A 23,370-nucleotide genomic window follows, 5' to 3' on the forward strand; every position below is an offset into this window, starting at 1 on the left:
TGATGGATGAGAGAGTAAAGGGGCGCTGACCCTTCCCCGGAAATACGAGAGGATGACTCGGGTAAAGCAACACACGATGATGTCGCCAGAGGTGTGATATAAATAAACTTAAGTGGCAGGAGTTTGTAATCCGAAAGTGGTGTTTTGTATCCTCATTGGTGGTTCACGTTAGTCACCATAGGTGTCATGGTGGGGAGCCTAGGCTGGGGAGCCTATTGTCGGACCTGCCACTTGTATCATTTGCATTATCATTTGTATCGTTTATACCCCTTTGTTGAAACGGCTTGTGCCACTTAGGCACCAGACGCCGCATCACAGAACCTAGCGCCGCACCTTTGATTCACCAGCGGCTGGTCTGTGTATTTCATTAAACTACACCTGCAGTCTTTTGTGCAAGCGGCCTCTGCCACTACATTCAGGCCGCCGATTTTCTAAAGCCCAACACCGCTTTTTGCATTTGTCATTTAATAACAGTTGGGTCACTTACTACTCCACCTGATTTCTGTAGATACTGTATACATGGCTCCTGTTAACATGCATTGTGCGCCGCATTTTCTATCTAACCTGCCAAACGTAATTACCTGACAACTCTTTAACGGTTATCACCATTTCATAGTTTCTGCTTTATGCTATACGGCTCCTGTTAAACGTGCATTGTGTGCCGCATCTCTTATCTAACCTGCCAAACACTCGCTATCAGAGTACTGTACCATTGTTCTACAGGACACTTGTATTTATTCCTGAAAGGCTCCTGTCATTCGGCACGGTGTGCTGATCATATTATAATCACTAATTAACCTGCTGCATGATTCCCGTAGTGAGTAACTGCATTGATTCCCTTCTTAGTCTCTGCTTCATGTACATGTTATATTTCTGAGACCAGGCAGTACAAATACTATCGTCAGTTAAAGCCAGGGGTTAAAGTGAGGGGGAACTGGGTGGAACTAAGTTCCACCACCTCTAATAGTAGGGGGAACTGAGTTCCCCCTCTACCACAGCCCTGAACAGTAATTCCAACAGAAAAGGCTGGTCCCAGCGACTTTTTTTTTTTGGCATCGGGTATATGATGTCATGCCATCACTGCTGCCGAAGAGAAGTAGAGCCAATAAGGGGAACAGGCTCCGTGCTAGCTGACAACTGGGTGAGAAGGGGATGGAGGGACTCAGAGATGGGGCAGCTACTGGAAGAACACAGGGTATGTGACTGCTGAGGGACATGGACAGTGAGCTGCTAGTGCAGTGGTCAGGGAACTCGGCCCTCATTATCCCACACAGTACATGTTTTGGAGGTCTCCTCACAGAATCACAAGTGAAATAATTAACTCCACCTGCAGACCTTGTAAAATGTGTCTGTGAGTAATTAGTACACCTGTGCACCTGCTGGTTTACCAGCAAAACATGCACTGTGTGGGGTAATGAGGACCGAGTTCCCTGACCACTGTGCTAGAGTAACAGAGACAGATGTGTATAAGCAACACTACTATGGACATTATGTGTATAAGGGGCACTACTATGTGATGTAAAATAAATCATGGGCACTACATGCGGTTTAATGTGAATGTTATTATGCTACTGTGTGGCGCAATATTAATTGGAGTTACTATTGTGTGACCACACCCTTTCCTTGTGGGATCATTATACCTTTAGGGGAGGAACAGCACACATTTATAGTTTTCAGAGAGGGTCAAAAACCCTAGCACTGGCCCGGACTCCTCCTAATGGGGGGGATGGGGATCAGTGTCAGTGGGAAATGAGTTCCACCACCTCTCTAGGCCCACTTTAAGCCCTGGTTAAAGCTATTTGTTAATTACCGTTTCAGAGGCTGACTCACAGAGTATCATACTTGATCATAGCTACTAGCCGACTTATGGTATTGATCAACCAATACCACACAAAGTTACATCTGGAACTGTTGTATTGTATTATATGTATTATATGACTTATATACCATATATTCTGTCTACATCTTCACAGCCTCCAATGCTCAGTACGTCTGGTCATTAATTTCTAAGTTAATGGCAGCCACAAATCCCCAAATCTGTCTGTGATGTATACAGACTGGACAACTCAGCAAAAACTTCCTCAAGGTGTCACAATAGCCCCAGTCGGAATTATGACTAACGTGAACCACCAATGAGGATACAAAACACCACTTTCGGATTACAAACTCCTGCCACTTAAATTTATCTATATCACACCTCTGGCGACATCATCGTGTGTTGCTTTACCCGAGTCATCCTTTCGTATTTCCGGGGAAGGGTCAGCGCCCCTTTAGTCTCTCATCCATCATTTGATACCATCAGTAGATGGTGGACAGCAGAAGTAAGGGTCCGCATTATTGACACCAACCCCTCTTTGATGCTAAACCTTTATCTCAGTGCTCTCTCATCAGTCGCATTAAATCTGTCCCCCCTGCAATGCAGGTAAGCAACAGGGTGGACCACTGATATACGCCACTGAAAGCAGAAGCACCCTACTTTCACTTGGGCTACAATGCTGGTGCCCCTTTATCCTGCCAATATTACTACCATTCCTCACTGGATCGCCTGAACCCATCCCGATCTCAGTAGCTAAGCAGTGACGAGCCCGGTTAGTACCTGTGGGAAGACTCACTGGGAATACCTGGTGTTGTAATTATCAGGCAAACAGGGGATCACCTTCTGGACCCAGCCCAAGCTTTCTATACCCTTTATCCTTTACACTCTCTAAACCTTCAACTCTTTTGCACTCCCCCATATTTCATGCTGTGACCCACCAATACTTGAATACGACGGAGGTTCCATCTTTAGATTTGAAGTATTATTGTTCATGAAGTGTGTTAAGCATCCTTAAATTCATACCTGTACCAACTAATCCACACATCGGTGTTAATTAATTATTTAAATCATATCCGTTTATAAGCGTTGACTTTACAGGTACAGTGTATATCTATCCTAACATTGCGCTGACTTTGTGAATTGTACCAAGGACCCTTGTTTGGCAATTAGCCTTTGGATTTATATATCCATATCGTTTATTTTTAGTGTCTCCCCCTTTTTTTAGTAGCAATCCTAATAAAAGTTAAGCTTTATTACACTCATTATTCAATACACCAATCACTCGTTATTATCATTATTTTTTCAAGTGTGCCCCAAAAACCTCACTAATGTTCCCTTGTGGTCATCTTCGTGACCCCCCTTTTTTTTCAGTCTAATCACTGAACATCCTTTTGGGAGCACCACCAACCTAATACTGCAAAAAATCTTTTCTAACAAGCAGTAATTATGTTGTTTTTTTCGATTATTTAGGTATAATAAATTTCAATTGATTACGTCAAACCAGTGCCAATCCTTCTCGCAAATTTACTGATTTTACAATGTAATAAAATTTAATATATAATATTTAATATATAAAAATACAATAGTGAGCAACTATTATAAACCACATTCCTGGTAAAAAAAAAAAGCTGATAAGCTTATAATGCATATGCTTAAAGAAATGAAGCCTCACACGAAAGAGGTAGTAATTGGGGCTGTCTGTTGCTATTATGCCTCAGAATGATTATAGGCCAATACCAGAGTCAATGCATAGAGGATTAAATTACCGTCCACCTTAGTAGTAGGCCATAGATTTTTACATATTAAATTTAAATTACATTGTAAAATCAATCCAATACATTTTATTGTTTAAGAGTTGTCAGCGTGGCTACCCCCCACCCCCATTTTTTCTGCTTTTCATATTTCAGGCCTGACTAACCTGAAACCCCAGCAGATGCTAGGTGGGATACCTCACGTTTACGCGCCACCTCTTTTTCCTCTTGCAGGGGAAATTCTTTCCCCATAGGTGCTGGCAATCATACATTACCAGGGAAGTCCAGGAACAGAGCACTTTCTCCCTGAAGGAGAGGGTCGGGTAGGAAACCCTGCTTTTAAGGTTACCACCTCATCCCTTTAATTCTGGACACATATTAATTACTGATTCTCAAAAATTCTTCCAAAAAATCTTTTAAGATACATGACCATTCCTGAGATGAGGAGTGTGGGCTGCTGGACAGTTGAGTAAAGGCTGCACAGAGACCATTAGCTGGTGCTGTCCCAGAAGGTAGGAAGGGGGTTCTCCCAATCATCCTGCACTGAATGAGCGGCTCTGATCTCAGAACCAGTCACTGGCTGCCCCTGAACAGTGATGGTTTGTCTCTGCACAGTTCCAATTCTATTGCAATGTCTACCCAGAAAAAGTTTGAAATCCACTGTATTCAAATATTGTAATAGAGTTTAACTACTGCTCCCATATACATATTGACCAGGTATTGATTCAAAATAAATCTGTCAGTGTTAATGTGAGGTTTAGTCTATTGAGGAACAAAGAAAACATTGAAAATGTGTTAAAATGTCTTAACTACATAGAGCTGTGTTGAATGGTGATTGAATGGTCCAACACCTGCCCGCATGTGTTGGTGTACAGTAATATACATATATGGGGGAGGGACACACACACCATGGACATCACACCCTACTTCCAAACGCTTGGCTACAAAAAGAAGCAGCCCAGCCATCAGGTCTGAATTGGGCCCAAAGTTCATGGAGCATACTGTATGTCATAGTTTCCGAGTTAGCTGGAGTTGCGGGATACCGGCCTACTTCGTATGTTTTGCCATTAAAAAAAAAAAAAGGACATTCCGTACATTTAGCGACCTTGGTCACTATTACATATGACTCCATATATTTTCCTAAACAGCAGAGACAAAAAAAGTGTATACAACCAAATAATACAGAAACTAAAAGAAGACAACAATACCGTTGTTTTTATCAGCAGTCTGACTGCCGGGAATGGATCTCAACTGCAAAGATATTAACTACAGTACATCCCTTTTTTTTCATTTATGTAGCCATTTGGAAAGAATGTTTAATAAAATAATTACTTAGTGACCTAAGTAAACTAGAAAATGCATATGAGTTATCGTTACGTGACACTATGAAGCACATGCTTGAGAAATCATAAGTGAATGTTTGATCATCACACATCTGTCACAAGGGTTCTCCAACCTTCATAAGGCACATCAGACTAAATACACAGAACCTGTTTATTTAACGTTAAACTATCTAAAATGCTTACTTACTGTACTGAACTCTGGTCTATGCATGGAATAGAATGTAAATGCTGGCTACTTTTTTTGGGAGTACAACAGTCTGCAAATGTGGTTTGTTTAGCTCTGCGTTTCCAGCCATTTAAACAGAATGTACAAAAGAGTCCTTGTGTATCCACCTTAAGGGAAGTGTGCACATTTGGTTCCTTGACGAAAAGTCAATGACTTAGTTGAATTTACATGATTATCTATGAGTAGTATCTAATGTCACCACATATCGCCCTGTCTGAAAACGTTCTACATTACATGAAAAAGGGAGATTACCTGAAGTTCTCTCAGCCTAAGATGACGCAAGTAGAGAAGGGATAAGTAAGCGCCTTTCATCATTACAGGGTCTTTACTGTTATCTTCTGCCTCATCTAAGCCCAGTAGTTGCAGAGTGTTCTGGTAATTGTACCTTATTGAAATAACATAGGAAATAAGCAAATTCATGCAATGAAATATGGATTTGTCAAAATCAAAACTCATTCTCAGTGCTCACAGGTTTAACAGACTATCCGTATACTGTACAGTATAGATCAAACAGGGCCAAACTGTGGCACTCCAGCTGATGTGAAACTACACATACCAGCATGCCTTGCCATAGTTTTAGCATTCCCTACTAGCAAAACTTTGGCAATGCATGATGGGACTTGTAGTTTCACAACAGCTGGAGGGCCACAGTCACTCATCATAAATCCCAATAAATCCCTTCTTGTAGAGTTGGATGGAATATACATTTAAATCATAATGACCCACCTGCGAGTTGCAGTGCCCAGTTAGGGGGAAAGTTAGGGGAACATTTGATTCCCCCTGCCACACCCCTACCTGAGGCCACACCCCATTTACCTGAGGCCCATCCCTTTTTGGGCAGAGACCTGCGAGAGTCCCGATCGCCAAACATCTGGGGCCAAATGTAATAGGGTGAGAGTTTCAGAAAGTGAGAGATTTTGGGAGAGCTTTCCCATGTTTTTTAAAGCAGCAATCAATTACACTGCAAAACCAAGTTGATTTTGCCATGTAATTGATTGCTGCTTTAAAAAACATGGGAAAACTCTCCCAAAATCTCTCACTTTCTGAAACTCTCACCCTATTACATTTGGCCCCTGATGTTAGTAAGTGTGTATATGTGTCCAGTTCGACAACAGAAGTAAATACCCTTTCTTTACGTCACTGTAATTTCACAACTACTAATTTAAACCAATAGCTTTGCAGTGATAATAGTAAATACTAACATTTACAATATAGCACGTCTGGGCAGTGTTATTAAAAAGTCCTACTTACAATGTAAAAGGAAATTAGAACTACACACAAAGACAAACTAAGCGTATTAAGTACAAAATAAAAAAAAAAACCTGTTTCACGACCCTTAAAAATATGACTGTTTGCTAAAGGTTGAGTATCCCTTATCAAAATATCCGCTATCCAAATTATTCTGAAAACCATACATTCCAGAAAGTGAAAAAAACACTACTGGGGACATCTGTAACAGCACTACTGGGTACATTATATGTAACTGGCACTAAATATGTACAAAAAAAATGATTGCTTGGCATTTATATTCCATATCTGAGATTGTTCACAAACTTTGTTACATGTTTTGAAACCTTTTTTTATGCACAAATAAAATATATTTGTGCTTATTTCATGTGTTTGACTTTGTACAACATAAATGCAAGATACCTCAGGATACATCATTGAAAAATAAAAATATTCTGAAATGCATAGAAATTGCAGAAACGACATTACTATAGCACAGACATAAGTGGGGGAATTAGGTTGCATGAATCAGTAGTGACCACCGTTTTTAATGATTATCAGTATACTATTTGTACCAAATTAATGAGTACCATCAAGCAGCGGCAAATTAAAAGAAGGTAGGGCAGTGTGCAGGGTCTGTGTAGGCCCCCTTCTTTCTGAGTCTACTGCACTACCGGAATACATACCTCCCAACTTTAGTAGCCCAGCAGGCGGGACGCTGCTGCTGCGCGCCGAAGGCGCGCCAAAATTTTCGGGGGTGTGGCCTAATTTGGGGCGTGGCCTATACTCATGGCTCCCCCGCGAGGCCACGCCCCCATTTTGCCGCTATGGGGGCATGACCCAGAGGCTCTGTGAGCCTCTAGCCATGCCCCCAGTCCCCTGGCTGCGGGAATAGACGCTGTGCGCATGCGCACAGCGTTTATTCCCTGCTGCTTAGCAGCTGACAGGGGGGGACTCCCAACAGCCCCCCCACACCGCGGGACACTGCCGCCCGCGGGTGGGACAGCAGGACAGGCCCTGAAAATCGGGACTGTCCCGATAAAATCGGGACTGTTGGGAGGCATGGGAATATATAGTGCATGTGCAGGTCTCTGGGAATATGGCGACCCTGCAATGTTCCCAGGGACTTCTCTATTGTGCATGCTATGGATCACCTGGCAAATGCCCTCTGCACCATTTTCCCAGTGATTTCTGCTGCCTTTCGGTGCCAGACCACCAGTTGCGGTGGGACTGTGGAGATGGCGGAGAGGTAAGCGTAACTCTATAGATGGGTGCAGTGCATACCCTGCAGTCATTATAAATATGCTATTGCCCACAAGTGATTCCTCTTCAAACAGGCACATAGAGATGTAGTGCTGCTTATCTATCCCGCAATTCACAATGCACAAGAATACGCATGGTACCATGCTGCACTATTTGCCAGGTTGTGGCTAGTCGGAGCCCGGCAGGCCACCCATAGATGTGAATTGAGTGTGTGTATGTATGCATGCTGATGTCCCTTTGCGGGCACACTACTCGCACCATCCATGCCGCGATACGTATGCATTGGATGGATAAGCATGGCTACACCTGTATGCCCATTTCTCCTGGTTAACATTTGACGTATTTTGCATAAAGACACACTGTAGTTTGGCATCACTTACATCTCCCTTACATGCTTCTTTACATAATAAGGTGTCGGAAGTAAAAACAATTCTCGGCTGGCATGTGTAAGAATATAAAAATGTGAAATGCCCATGTGCAGTTAGGAAAAAATGAACAATTTGTGATAAAAAAAGGCACAAATGATGTTTCTGTCCAACACTGCATAATGGGCTAAATGTACAGTAGGCAATAAGAATATGGTGGATTCTATGAAACACTCCTGGCATCAGTACACTTGCACAATGTGCAAAATGTCTCTAGTTCATGAAGCTGATACATATTTATAACATACTGTAAGCTCACCCAGTTTCTTTCTTTTGTGTAGAAGACATTGGGCGCCTATTGAGACTTGCAATGTCTACGCTCTTTTCACCGGTGTGTTGTAGTAACAATCCATCATTCAGATTTGGGTCCTGTAAAATGTCCATATTTGACAAAATTCTATACAGATAAAAGGACCAAACATCTAATGCTGCCTTCCAGCAATTATAACTGTGTGTGTGATTACCTGTGACAGGTCCAGTGGGCTGTATATCTTCACCCATATTTCATGGCTATTTTTCGGCGAAACTGGACGCACTGGGGAAGGTTGTATTACCCGTGCCGCATGCTCCTGCAGCACCTCCATAGCTTTCTCTGCACTTGTAACCTAGACAGGGTCACCAGTAAATGCCAGTGTACATATTCAAAAACATTCTGCAAAATGTAGTTATTAAAATATAAAATGAAAGCCCCTGCGCAGCGGTATAGCAGTAAGAAAGTATATCTAAGTACCAGTAGAATTACTGGGTGACATTTAATAGAATGCAATTTTTTTGCAATTTTTTAAATCGCACCATATCGCCGAACATCGCATTTTTTTCGCATTTTTCCCTTGTAATCTGCATATTTAATGAAATGCGAATTAGCAGGGGGAAAATTGTGATATGGTGCGATTTGTGGCGATTTTAAGTCATGGAAATGCGCGCATTTCAAAATTTGCGATTTTTGGTTTAAAAAAAAAACGTAAAAGAAAACGGCATGAGGTCCCTGCTCCTGAGCATAACCAGCCCCGGGCAAAACCAAATAGTGTTCCCCTGGATTTTATAAAACCAGCACAAGGCTCAAGGTCCGGTCCTGGTTCTTGAAATACCGGGGACAAAATGACTAGGGGTCCCCCGTATTTCAAGAACCAGCACCGTGCCCAACCTGCCAGCAGGGTAATGCCACAGCCAGGGGGGGGAGACTTTTTATAAAAGCCAAAGGCCAAAGCATTCATCCCCCTGACCGGTCAGCATGGACAGGGTCCTGGGGGAGTGGGGAACCCCCAAGGAAGGGGTCCCCCCCTCCAGAACTTACCTGCCCATGCTGAAGCCCGGGCTGTCCTCGATGCCCCTGGGCGGTGGGCATCGAGCTGATTTTGTGTAAAAAAATAGATGATAAACTATTATCTTATACCGTGGAACTATGACTCCCAGCAAGCCTCCCCGCATGCTGGGACTTGGAGAACCACAAGTCCCAGCATGCGGGGCATTAAAGGGCCCGCTGGCACTTGTAGTTCAACAGTAAAATAAATAGTTAAATAAACACACTGACACCCATTAAAAATAAAACTTTAATACATACAAAGCCCACACATACTGATACTTACCTATCTTGAGCCTGTAGGTTGGTCCCTTGGTCCGGGGTCCAGTGCTCCGAGGTCTGGGGCTCCAGGGCTGAAGAGTCCGGGGTCCAGGATCCGATGAAATCCATAGGGGGACCTGTGGAAGAAAATCCTACTCACCAAGTTCCTCTGGAGAAGATCTGTCATCTTGATCCGACGTAGTCCAGGTCTTCTGCCCCGCGTGAGGTCTTATGCTTTTACTTCCACTGGTACCCGTGTGACGAACTATACGGAGAGAGGCTGATGTTCCATCTTCAGCGTCTCTCCTCCTAAAGGTTCTATTGGCTGCCTAGCGGCCAATCAGGAGCCGAGTTTGGCTGCCAATAAAATCATCTGGTTATGCTCAGGAGGGGGGACCCCACACCGTTTTTTTCCGCATTTTTTTTTTAAACTCTATTTTAATACCAGAAACATGCACAGATCACAATGATCTGTGCATGTCTCTGACCAATTCGCACATCAGACCCTGGTCTGAAAAAAGTGCGATTTATAGACACCTCAAAAGTGCGATTTCAGTTTGCGCATTCTATTAAATATGTATACTTTTCTGTGCGAAAAACATCTGGATGCGATACAAATGCGATTTTTTTTTTTTGGCGCACTTTTAGAAAGTGCGATTTATCGCCCAAAAAATGCAAAAAATGGCCCGTTTCACACCCTATTAAATGGGCGATTTGGGTAAAAAATGCAATAACGCCATATCACGAAAAAAAACAAATCGCATTCTATTAAATGTCACCCACTATTTCAATGTAACATATAGGTAAAACTGAGATAACAGGTAAGTAGTCTCATATGCTGACAAATGGGAACCGCCATTAATAGGAACTCTTACAAATGGTGGTGAGGGCAATAAACTGAAAAGTCTATTTCTCAAAATTGGTATTTAGACAAGTGTAACCAGGGCAGTGTGCTGTTAAAGGTAAAGGCAACTTGGCATCTTCACTTATTCAATAGTCAATATTGTAGTATTGATATGCATTGCATTGTGGTAAGTGTATGTTTTCAAAGGTATTACTTGTTCTTAAATGTCACCTGCCACTACATCCTCTGGAAGGTCCACTAAGAGAACTATATTGAGCTGAGGGTGTTACCTGTACACCACCTTGGTGTACAGGTAACACCCTCAGCTCAATATAGTTCTCTTAGTGGACCTTCCTATAATGCTGATGTAGAAGGCATACAGAGTAGCATGGTGGTCGGTACAGCACTCGAAGGAAGATTATAATAAACATACATTAGTTAAGCTTTCCTATTAGGCTCTGCTTGCAGAAAACCTCCAGACAGAAAGACAGGCTCGCACACACACACACACACACACACACACACATTTGCCACCACTCAAGAAATTAGCCAAGAACAATCATAAGAAAACATCAATAGATACAGTCAAAAGTTCCTAAAAAAATGTAAGAAGAAATTGCTTACTATTTATATAACAGGCATTGGGCCGAGTTTAGTATCATTTGCAGTTGTGCGAAAAAAAAAACATGTGGGGCCAAATGTAATAGGGTGAGAGTTTCAGAAAGTAAGATTTTGGGAGTTTTCGAAAGTTTTTTAAAGCAGCAATCAATTAATGGCAAAATCAACCTGGTTTTGCAGTGTAATTGATTGCTGCTTTTGAAAAAGGGGAAAACTCTCACAAAATATCTCACTTTCTGAAACTCTCACCCTATTACATTTGGCCTGTGGTCACACACGAAGGCATCCTAGGACTACATTTTTTTTTAATGTTGGCAGTTATGTATAATTTATAATACACAATACAAATTTTATCCAAAATCATAAATAAATCAAAAATGGCAAAATAGTTATATAAGTTTGGCTTACATCAGTTACTAAATAAGAATACAAGATTTTGAAGGTACCTCTAAGAACTGTGACTGAAGACGAAGCAGCTCATCCACTTTCTTGTGCTGTTTTAATTTTGTTAAAAACTTTTGCTGCCATGGATCTCGTTTGGGTTTAATCTAGAAATAAATGTATAAATAATATACCTATAGTTAGCTTTAATCTATTACTTATTCTGTATAATGTATTATTGATAAAATAATCAGCTGTTACAGAGCATGATTCAGTGCCACACGCAAGGCTAGCTAAACAGCGGCTGTTCCCTGATTACCGAGCCCATGAACGGCACCCACTGCCTGACCGAACGAATGATTTCTCTTCCCTTAGGAAATAAAGGTTGCTCTAAGCTGACTTATTCTCATCAGAGTCCGCCAAAGAGGGGGCGGGTGCTGATGTCATGTGACAGCTGCCCACCCTCGGCAGGATTAGCCTGCCTGCGTTCCCAGGGGAACGCCCAGCGTTTTCATTGAACGCTGGGCATTGCCCTGCTGTAGTTAGAAGACTAGAATAGACAGATGGAATAGATAGTATTTTACATCCCAGGTAATTAGACAGTTAATGGAAAGTATTGCAGGTGTTCCCATTTCATGCATTATACCTTTACAAACTGGAGCCAATTTGCAGTCTTCTTAAAAGCCTTACATGGACCTCTGAAGCCCCATCCATCTGTTGTTTCCATCCCAGAATCATACATTGGGAAAGTTCTCATGGTCTGTTGCTTGCTAAATGTACTTCGGAATTTAGCAACAACCTACAGCAAAATAAAAAGTAACTGTATGAAACATCCTTTCCAGCAAATGGCCCTTCTCTCTTCCCATAAATAATATATACAATATCTTCCATGTGTGCCACTGCTACAGTATGTACATGCCAGTATCCATACTCTCCATGTTACTTATCAGACACTGATTATATAACTATTACTCTGATATAACAGGAATCATATTCCTTGGTACAGTATTTAAAAGGCATGTCTTATTGTAAATAGGCCTTGTTACAAGCAAACACCGTGTGTTACAGAATATAGGAGAGGAGGTGGGGGTAAGAAAATAGTGGGAATGCTGCAATTATAGAGATAATCAATTACCTGCACAAGTAACATTATTGGCACTGTGTTCTGGGTAAGTACATATAGTATACATCTCAAATAAAACCCACTAGGATAATCTTACAAACTACCTGTCGCCTATGCAGTTTATGCACAATTTATGTTTATTTTTTATTTTTTTTAAATTCAATCATTTGTATTGAGTTTTTATGTAACACCCATGCTAAACAGTAAAATAACAAACAATATACAGCAGGTGGATCGACATTAAATGAAACAGGCAGTGTACATGAGATTAAGCAGGAGATATATATCTATAGTAACATATAAGGGTAAAATGATGAAAATATTTAAGGATCAAAACCTAAGACTGAGACATACTAATACACACACCCGGAGGCGCCTTCCGGGTAAGCTGCAACATAAGTAATCAGAGGCAAAGTATAAAGTATACCATTGTTTAAGTAGGATGTATGAATTAAGCTGTCTTAAAGAATATAGGCCGTACGATGCCATAAAGAAAACCAGTATATTGAGGAGCTATCAAACTCACGTAACAAGATTAAAAAGGAAGCAAACAAAGTTAAACACACACACCCACCCCCCCCCCACAGTAAAAAAAACCCTCCCTGTATAGCCTGCCGACTAGGTATACTAGGATCCCGTAATACTAAACTTTACTATCCTATCCCACTAACTTACTACCTAAACCCACCTGCCCCTATGCAGGGACAAAATACTAGTGACCCAGGATTAGGAGAATGCTGGCTCTCCCGCCATAGCAATTATATCTAGCTTAATATATGTCAAAGGTAAAATATCTTGCATACTGGACATAACCAAAGGGAAATCGTAACCAGTAACATAAAATAAGGGTAAGAAAAAGGCAAAAACAGTATTAGAGATAAAAAAAAAATGATGAACAGCATAAGATAATGCAGCCACAGTCAATCAAAACTGGTACGGACAGGACTGCCATTGCAATTAAATGAAGGCCAATCTCAATCTGGCCAATTTGAAATGAACCAAATGGTACTAGACCCTCATCACGGAGATGTAGGAGCAATGACAAGAAGCCTTGAGATGTCCCATTAGACAACAGGATAAGTAGCGACATCGGTGGAGAGGAGGTGACCACACCACAGAGCAGGGATAGGCAGGGAGCAAAAGCTTGTAAGCCGGTTATTGGAAGCATAGGCCAAAGAGATCAGGCAAATAGCAACCAAAAACTTGCAGATTGTGGACAACCAGAGAGCATTTTAGACCCATAGAGCATCCAGTCACATATTCAATATAAGTGATAGAAGTCGCAGGGGTATCAGGATTTGCACAAAGGAGTATAGCATCCGCAGCACCAGCATCAGATAGCTCTTGAATATCGAGAGAGGAAAAAGTATACATTTGGGGGATCATTAATTGGACAAGTATACAGTCCTGCCATATTTTCAAAGCATTTCCATTCCCTACATCATTCGTTTCATGGGTACAAGGATAGGGAAATACAGCCTCTTGTATGTGACCTATATGTGTAATAGTAACAGATTTGTAGCAGTTAGGTGAAATAGCTTCAGCCCATTTGGTTCCATTTGTAGGAGGGATTGTAATGAGGTTATATCAGCATGAAGTGTGTTGATTTTATGAAGAAGTCTGTGGTTTACATCCAGAATAAACTGAAGAATTTTTGAGACATCCATTGTAATGCAGGTGTTTTATGCAGTGCTGCTTCACACTATACACGTTAGAGTCAGTCAGTATGGAAGAAACTACCAGTACAATTAAAGCAGCCAACTCACTGTTTAGACGTAAAATAAGATCCCTGGTACCAGGAAGAGAAAACTGAGATTATCAGGCTGATAGCCATATACTGCAGGAAGAAGCAGGTCCCTGTGTGGATTCGATATGAAATCCCGACGGTCAAAATCCCGACAGGGTCAAAATACCGACAAGGACAAAATCCCGACATTTAAAATCCCGACATTTAAAATCCCGACAGGGTCAAAATCCCGACATTTAAAATCCAGACAGGGTCAAAATCCCGACATATAGAATGTACAGGTGAAACAGTCTACATGACTTTCGGTCGACAGGTGCCAGGTCGACATGGGTTTTTTCACAGTTTTTTTAACCGAATGCCGACACAGTTGACATGGACACCGTTGGAAGTGAACCGCAGCCCCTCGCAATGCTCGCTTCGCTCGCCATGCTACGGGCACGGTGCCTCGCTGCGCTCGGCACACTATTTTATTCTCCCACGACGCACTAGTGGATGGTAGGGCATGAAATACTGCATGTCGGCACATAGATAGTAATAAAATAGTGTGCCGAGCGCAACGAGGCACCGTGCCCGTAGCATGGCGAGCGAAGCGAGCGATGCGAGGGGCTGCGGTTCACTTCCAACGGTGTCCATGTCGACTGTGTCGACATTCGGTTAAAAAAACAGTGAAAATAACCATGTCGACCTCGCACCTGTCGACTGAAAGTTATGTAGACTGTTTCACCTGTACATTGTATATGTTGGGATTTTGACCCTGTCGGGATTTTAAATGTCAGGATTTTGACCCTGTCGGGATTTTAAATGTCAGGATTTTGTCCTTGTCGGATTTTGTCCTTGTAGGGATTTTGACCCATTCGGGATTTTGACTGCATCTCCCCTGTGTCGCAGTCACCACGCTGCAGCTCCCAGGCAGACGGTCCAAGATGGCTGCGGAGCATCTCCAGTCAGCGTCCAGGAGCCGGGGGAAACCAAGCCCGCTCACACTGCAGCGCAGACCAGAATAAATGTCAGCAGAACCACCCAGTGACCGCGGAGAGGGCACAGCTACCAGGCTGTCAGGAGAGCAGCCCAGTCCGGATCTCCACACCGACTGGCCACACCGTAGAAAGCACTGGGCCTTGGGCACAAAGCAGCCGAAGAAGAACTGCACCAGGTCGCCACGGGTAATTAAGGAGGTGTTCCCCAGTTCCAATATGTCTGTTGCGGGGGATAATGAAGCCCTAAAAGGATATTTAGAAGGATTTCGGGCAGGAGAGCCAGCATGCTTGTCCTTCAACTAGTCCGCTAGGCCACGTGCCCCTATTTACGTTTATTTTTCTTCTATACTAAAACCATCTTTCGACCATCAAACCAACTGGATCATATAGTCACATTAAACTGCACATTTATGATTTTGTGCGGTTTACCCCCTCCATATAGAATATAAATTTGTGAACAGGGACCTCTCCCACTGTTTGTTTATTATTAATAATAATAATAATAATAATATATTGTAGTTGTTACACATGTGTATGACAATAATAGTCCTTATTCTCTGACAGTAGAATTGCTGATCAGTACTGCCACCTGCTGCATAGTATTATATATGCAGAATTATCACAATAACATTGGCCCTTATTCTGGTTGGTGCGGTCAGAGCCGCACACGGGGCTCCGACCGCACAAACCAAGGGCCGCCCACCAGACGGATCGCCACGGCCGTCCATACACGGACGGCTGGCGATCCGCACAAAAATGGTGGAGGCTACGCCTCCACCATGGTGGGAGCTGCCCCCTGCCTTCGATGGTCGACGACCATCGAAGGCAGGCCCGCACGCCGCGGCAGCTCCCGCAAGCTAAGACCACACGGACAATCGTCCGTGTGGTAGCTTGTATGGGGGCTGAAAGCTGACATCCGGCGACGTCAGCTTTCCGCCCCCATGTCATGGTAATGAGGGCGTCATGCCCTCATTACCATGCATACGCCCCGCGTTTGCATGGGAACGCCCATGAAACGCGGGGCGTACACATAGGGAAATGAGGGCATGATGCCTCTCACGCCCCTATACGCCCCCTTTGCGGCGGACGAAAGACGTCTGCGGCGAAGGGGGCTGCACATGCGCAGAATGACCTCTGCGCATGTGCAGACCAAAAACATCGGCGGTACGGCCGCACGCGGGCCGTACCGTGCCGATTAGAATAAGGGCCATTATGCCTTTGGCTTTTACCTACCAGAGAAAGCAGCTCCATCTCATTAGCTGTGCTCTTAAGCATATCTGTATTATACTCTATTCTAAAAGCAGACAGTAAATGTTGAAGATGTGGCTTTATTCGTTCAGTTTCTGTCAGGTGCTGTGGTAGCTCATCGTCTTCCCATTTATGTACTTTACAAAAAAGAAACAAAGAAAAGTCATGAATTACGTTTCTGACATTCGGTCCTCAAAAAGCAATAATCCTGGTCATCAAAGAGTTAATTACATTAAAACATACTGGGCGAGATGCACTAAGATTTAAAAGTGATAAAATGGTGAGTGATAAACAGCCAGCCTATCAGCTCCCACCTGCCATGTCACAGGCTGTGTTTGAAAAGATGTCAGATAGGAGCTGATTGGTTGGTTGTTTATCACTCTCTATTTTATCACTTTTGAAGCTTAGTGCATCTGACCCTATGTATTTTAATAGTAACGTGCTCAAATTCAAGATTACGTTGATATATGTGTTTACTAAAAATGTATTTATATCTAACAGACATTTTACTACTCTACAGCAAATGTTTTATTTTACCTAGATGAATGAGATCAATAAAGCAACTCTTGTTATGTAATATATAACTATTTGTTAAGTGATGTGACTATCCTGCAGATGAAACTCTACATTTAGGGCCTTATTCTGCTCGGTACGGTGGGACCGTATACGGGCGGATTGTTTTTTTTTTTTCATTTGCGCATGCGTAGCTTTCGCAATGCGCAGGCATACCTCCCAACTTCTGAGTAAATGAAATAGGGACTGGGCGTATGCAAATGAGGGCGTGGCTTATGCTAATTAGCCGCAACCTCATTTTCATATGAGAATAGACGCTGTGCGCATGCGCACAGCGTCTATTCTATTAGATTGGGGGTCTCCCAACTGCCACCCCCCACAGCGGGACAATGCCTGCCGCAGGTGGGACAGCGGGACAGGACCCGAAATCGGGACTGTCCCGCTGTAATCGTGACAGTTGGGAGGTGTGCGCAGGTGCGGCGACCTCACACCGCTCACGGACGGGTCTCTCCATGAGAAAAAAACTGTCCGCAAGAGTACGGTCATTGTGGGCAGCATGGGGGCGTTTTTAGGGCAGCGGCCGAAATAATGAGGATAACTGGGCGTAAACATGGGCGTACACAGGGTTGTGCACCAAAAATGTACGGTGCTACAACCACTCGATCGGCGAACGCGCCATGCATTTTGGCCCAAAAACAGGCGGTCGCCAAAGATAGCTCCAGACCACCCCTAGAGATACCGTATGAGAGCGGACGCCTGGGTCTGCTAATTAACGCTGATTACTACATCTGAATGTAATAAGCAATGCTGCAGGCTATTAAGTGAAAACCATTATTTCACTACCTGCAAGCCACAGACAGCGTTCAAACACATTGGAAGCATATCTTTCTACACTTCAACATGTAAAGGTTGGTTTCATTTTAGGTAAGATTCATTCAAAGACCTGCTTATATATGTCAAGGTAGTTATTTTATAACCATCTACACCCATTCAGTAAGTGTTTTTGTATACTTTAAAAAGCAGGACACTCAATTCACAGAAGTCAACATGTGTCAACTTTTTCACTGTAGCACAAACATAACTTTATTTAAAAGTTAATCCAATGTGGGGACACACAGACAGTGATTAAAATGCCACATTAGAACATAATAAATATACATGTAATGAGGGTTAAAATGTTGTTTTATTAGGGTGTTTATTAAGGTAGACAATTGAGTTAATAGAAAACAATTATTGAATAACAGTTAGAATAATTAATTAATTGTCTTAATTATAGTTGAAAGGCAAGATTTGCAGTGCCATATATGTGAAGGGTATGCCACCGTGCACGGACGTACGCTCACTCTCACGATCGGTGACACACACTGAGTTTTCCATTGAAAAAAGGCAAGACCCGTCCGTGCACTGTGGCGTACGCTGAGATATACGTAATATGTCGGTGTGAAAACGGACGAGACCAGTCCGTATACGGTGGCGTACGCTCTGTTGTACGCCAGTTAACAGTGTCTAAGCGGAGACCCGTCCGTATACGGTGGCGTACGCTCAAGTGTATGCCACTCCCCATTGTCGGTGTTTGTGACCGTCCGTATGCGGCTGTTCTGTGGGCGGACTTACGCTCACTGTCCGCGTACAGGAAACGTACGGTGAAACGGACCGTACGTCCATTTCACCGACCTAACCAAAATAAGGCCCTTAGTCTGTCATTTCTCAGCTAGAAGTGTAAAGCCCTTGAGCAGAGCCATAGGCAGGATTACATGCAATATATTGCATGCTGTCCTTTTGCATCCAAAATATTGCATGCAATCCCATTCCTTGCAGGGATGCTGTTTGAGGCCCGCAACCAGGACCGATCTCAGACTCTGACCTGATGCACATGGGACCGCGCATCAGATGACAAACAAAAAATGATTTTGCCACTTTTCACCTGATTTCTCAGGCCTATCCATCAGAATCAGGTGTAAAGTGGCCAAATCTGACAAGTGTATGGCCAGCTTTAGACTGTAGTAAAGCACAAGAAGGTACAATAAAACTTCTTGACTACTTTTCAAAAGTATTTATCATGCTGAACTTTTTGTGAAACGCTGCAATAGCTGTAATAAATGGATGGCAGCATAGGCGAATCTAGGGGGCGGTCCGGGAGTGCACTGGACCACCCATTAGACCATTTTTATAGCTGAGGGATGGGGCTTTCCAACGAGCCCAGCCCCGTGTCTCTAGCCCCCTAGGAACCGGAGATACTGCCAGGCAAAACAGGAACGTTTTCCCTATAGGATAACATGGGACCCGCTAATTCCGACCCCCACCCAGTTCAACGGCTGCCAGTTCCCCCTTCAGCATCACTGAAGCTCGAGGTTGATCTCAGTCGAACCCAAATCGCTGGGCCTTCAATCTGATACCAGGCTGGATCCATATGGGTTAATTGGTTCCAGGGATATTGAGGTTAAAGCATTTTTTTTTTCATTTCTTAAATGTAATTTCATGACTGTTTATGTTCTTTGAGGGCAGATTTCTCTGGAACCAAACAGCCCAGTTTCACGGGACCAAAATCATTTGAAGCTAACTCAAAAGTTCTTCAATATGATACTGGTCTCATGTAAATGGGTCAGTTGGTTCCGAAGAGATAGCTGGTTGGTTAAAGGGGGGTAGGGAGAGGGGAGTGGTTGTCTCTCCCTATAACACCAGAAAATGCAGGGACTAGGCTGGTGTATAAGGGGACAGCCTGGGAATGTCCCTGCATGATCCTAGGACCATATTCCTGGATAAATCCCTGCATTTTCTGTTGTGAAGGGGTATTATTTCAAACAGCCGTGACCTGCAGTTCTCTGAATACAGCCGGGCAGCCCCCTGCTCTCTGCCCAGCTGTCAATGACTGTCACCCCTGCAGCTTCCACTCCAATTCTTCTCCCCGCTTTCACCTCAGCCCTCCACCCCTTTAATCATGTGGTGCCGGCGCCTTTTTGTGATGCCACGCCTCATTCCCATGAGGCCACGCCCCCTTTTTGCGGCGCCGCACAAAGGTCCCCCTGCTATTATGTCTAGATCTGGGACCAACCATTACCATAATTATAGATTCGCCTATGGATGGCAGCAGTGCACAAGTAAAGATTCTTACCCCTTTTAATAAATAACACATTTCTTACCAGCCTTCTCTGTGCATTCCTGAGGACTTAAAGTGACAGATGTAAACTCACTGATGTGGTGACTCTCATTGTCATTTAATTGTGACTTATGGACTTCCTCAGCAAGGTCAGATATTGGCAAGTACTGTAAGCTCTAAAAAGATTCAACAGAAGAAATATTACAATGCACCATGGTGATTTGTAAATGGCTTTGTTTTATTTACATTTGGGGCCAAGTATAATAGGGTGCGAGAATCAGACAGTGAGAGATTTTAGGAGATTTTTCCCATTTTTTTTTTTTTTAAAGCTGCAATCATTTACACGCAGAAAAAAACAACAGGTTGATTTTGCCATGTAAATGACTACTGCCGCTTCAAAAAAGGGGAAAACTCTTTCAAAACCTCTCACTTGAATCATAAAGGTTTGTTGAATAAATGTAAATACACAACGTACAGTATTAGAAAAAAAAAGAAAAAAAACATACAGATGACTGTAAAAACATATATAATAATTAAATTGAAGAGTCAATGTTGTGGGTGAGTACGACCAGAGACAACAGAACATAAATATATTAATGAATGTACAATGGTGTTATTGAGTAAGGTTTAGCATCATCTAATCAGATATGGTATTGGCCGAAATGTTGTGGTATTTAGTCCGATATGGACTTAAATCAATAGGTCAACATTGTGACTAGAAATATTGAAATGGTAACAAAAGTAAGCTAAATGGGGTAGAGGGAGAGGGGGGGGGTAACCCAGTGATGGGGTGGAAGAAGGAAGAGGAGGACGAAAATAGCAAATAATAAAATGGAGGAGGTTAAACACATGTGAAGAAGAAGAAGAAGAGTTTTTAGGAAAGACCAGGGAGAGGGGAGTTGTGGTATGTATACCATGGGTGCCAAATGGAGTGGAATTTACGCACAGTGTTGTTTTGTAAACTTGTAATATATTCCATTCTAGCTGTGAACCATATTCTATTTATTAGCTCTTGTCGGCTAGGAGCGTTTGTGTCTTTCCATTTGCTAGCTATTTGATATTTAGCCGCGCAAGCAACATGTAGTATCAACTTGTTTGATTCCTTGGGAAGGTGATCGATTGGAGCGCATAAGAGTAGATTGACGGATTCAATGGAAGTAGGAGGAGTGACAAGTGGAGGGAGAGAACCATCTTCCAAAAATGGGCGATGACCGGGCATGACCACCAGGTATGGTAAAATGTCCCCCTCTGCCTACAGTACAAAACCTCTAACTTTTTGATCCTCATACCCTATTACATTTGGCCCAAAGTCTCGAAGAATCAACCTTAAAATGTCTAACTTTGTTCATTAAGGTATTCGGCATAGAGCAGGACTTAAGTCAGGTACACTCTGGAGAGAAGGGAATTTGTTCCGACTGCTTCAACTCAGGTCATCAGTACACACTGGAGCGATGTTAATGAAGGATGGAGTGATCACTGTTCCTTTATTAAAGGTGCATACACATTATGCAATTTTTTTAAAAAGATATGCACGACAACGATATGTCATAATTACATTTTCATTCATATGGTCTAGTCACTGTTAGGCACTATATCAGTGGTTCCCAACCTTTTTTCTCTCCCGTACCCCTGGATTAGGCTTTTCATTGATGAGTACCCCTCCTCTCAATTTAAAATATAGACAGTACTTATGAGTGGAGTGGAAGTGAGCGGTATGCGTATCCTTATGCATGTCCTTATATTAAGGCGTAGCAGACAGGAATCGTGCCCTTCCGTGTCTGGCCGCTGGTTGTGTATTGTCTCCAGGGTTCCCACTTACACCTGTAGAATTAATGCCGCTGCTTCTTCCACCCATGTCAGTGCAGGGCAGATGATCGCTGATGTCTGAGGGCAGCATGGGAAGCTCCCAGTGGATTGCTGGTCAGGCAAAAGCACAATAAGATGCTGATGATGCTGAAGACAGAACTATAAGTGACACAACATGGTTCTTCTCCATAGCAATGGGTCTTCTCCTGCCATCAAAATACTTTTTTTTCATCTTCCGCCATTACCAATATTATTTTCAAGTACCCCCAACTTTTCTGCATAGTACCCCCAGGGGTACTAGTACCCCAGGTTGGGAACCACTGCACTATATCATTAATGATGCGTGCTACCGTGGGTCGTTTGCAATGTCCTTTGTCGTCTGTACATGAAGCTCAGTCTGGGGATTTCATCATGTACTGCATACTACTGGAATGTGGCTACTAATAATATACTGTAGTTTGTAAAATCGTTTAGGATATATATGCACCATGGGCCTGATTCAGAGTTGCATGCAAGAACAAAATCTTTCAAAAATGGACAAAACCATGTGGACTGCAGGTGGGGCAATGTAAAATTTGCAGAGTTTGATTTGGGTGAGTTATATTGTTATGTGCAGTGTAAATTCTGGCTACGTTATTCTTAAGCCTGTACTAATGGGGTGACGGAGCCCCATGCTGAGTGATGTGCTTAAGCCCTGATCGGTCAGCACACAGCGATGACAGACATGCGATGCACCAGCTATGTGTGCTGAGCGATCTGTGCTGAGTGCTGACCAGTGTTCTCTGGTGAGAACAATGGTGATTTGACTAGATTTTGACATGCAGTCAAAATCTAGTCAGGTGATGGCAACGCGCAGGATCGTGCAGGATCGCGCATCGCTATGGGATGTACACACAGGGAGATGAGTGCTTCATTTCTAAGCGATCTAGTTACATCACTTAGAAATAGCGCTGAAATTTCCCCATGTGTATGCTCCTTTAGATTCAGTTTAAACACACCTCACCCATATCTAATGGGCCTTACACACATAGCAATGTGCCTCTGAGCGATCTGTCAGGGCCAGTGTTTTCCGGTGAGAACACTGGCCATGGCACCCTGCGGTTATAGATTTATCCAGCGTGCTGTATATGAATTGCTTGGCGATAGTGATCGCTATCACTGTGGCCCCTACACCCACACACACATACAGCGATGTAGGGCCATTTTCTGAGCGATGTAGTTAAATTAAGTAACATCGCTCAGAAAATGGCCTGACATCGCTACGTGTGTAGGCCACATTACTCTCATTATGCACCTGTAACATTTGCCTCACCTGCAGTGCAGCATGGTTTTGCCCATTTGAGAAATATTTTGCTCTTGTGATAAACTGAATTCATATATAATTTGTCAAGGAGTTCCAGGCAA

General features: G+C 43.0%; 1 protein-coding gene across 1 annotated transcript in view; it reads right to left on the minus strand.

The window, feature by feature from the left end:
• The window catches only part of LOC146062941 (uncharacterized), a 178,428-nt gene that overhangs the window by 133,757 nt on the left and 21,301 nt on the right, over nucleotides 1-23,370 (minus strand). Inside the window, exons 7-12 of the mRNA XM_083174951.1 lie at nucleotides 20,204-20,336; nucleotides 16,536-16,687; nucleotides 12,102-12,254; nucleotides 11,505-11,622; nucleotides 9,638-9,704; nucleotides 5,389-5,521 (exon numbers count right to left, since the gene is read on the minus strand). Of these exons, the coding sequence (XP_083031077.1) occupies nucleotides 5,389-5,521; nucleotides 9,638-9,704; nucleotides 11,505-11,622; nucleotides 12,102-12,254; nucleotides 16,536-16,687; nucleotides 20,204-20,336 (756 nt within the window). The remainder of the gene's footprint in view (nucleotides 1-5,388; nucleotides 5,522-9,637; nucleotides 9,705-11,504; nucleotides 11,623-12,101; nucleotides 12,255-16,535; nucleotides 16,688-20,203; nucleotides 20,337-23,370) is intronic.

This window comes from Crinia signifera, chromosome 3 (assembly GCF_055691185.1).
Source record: "Crinia signifera chromosome 3, ASM5569118v1, whole genome shotgun sequence".
Lineage (NCBI taxonomy): Eukaryota > Metazoa > Chordata > Amphibia > Anura > Myobatrachidae > Crinia > Crinia signifera.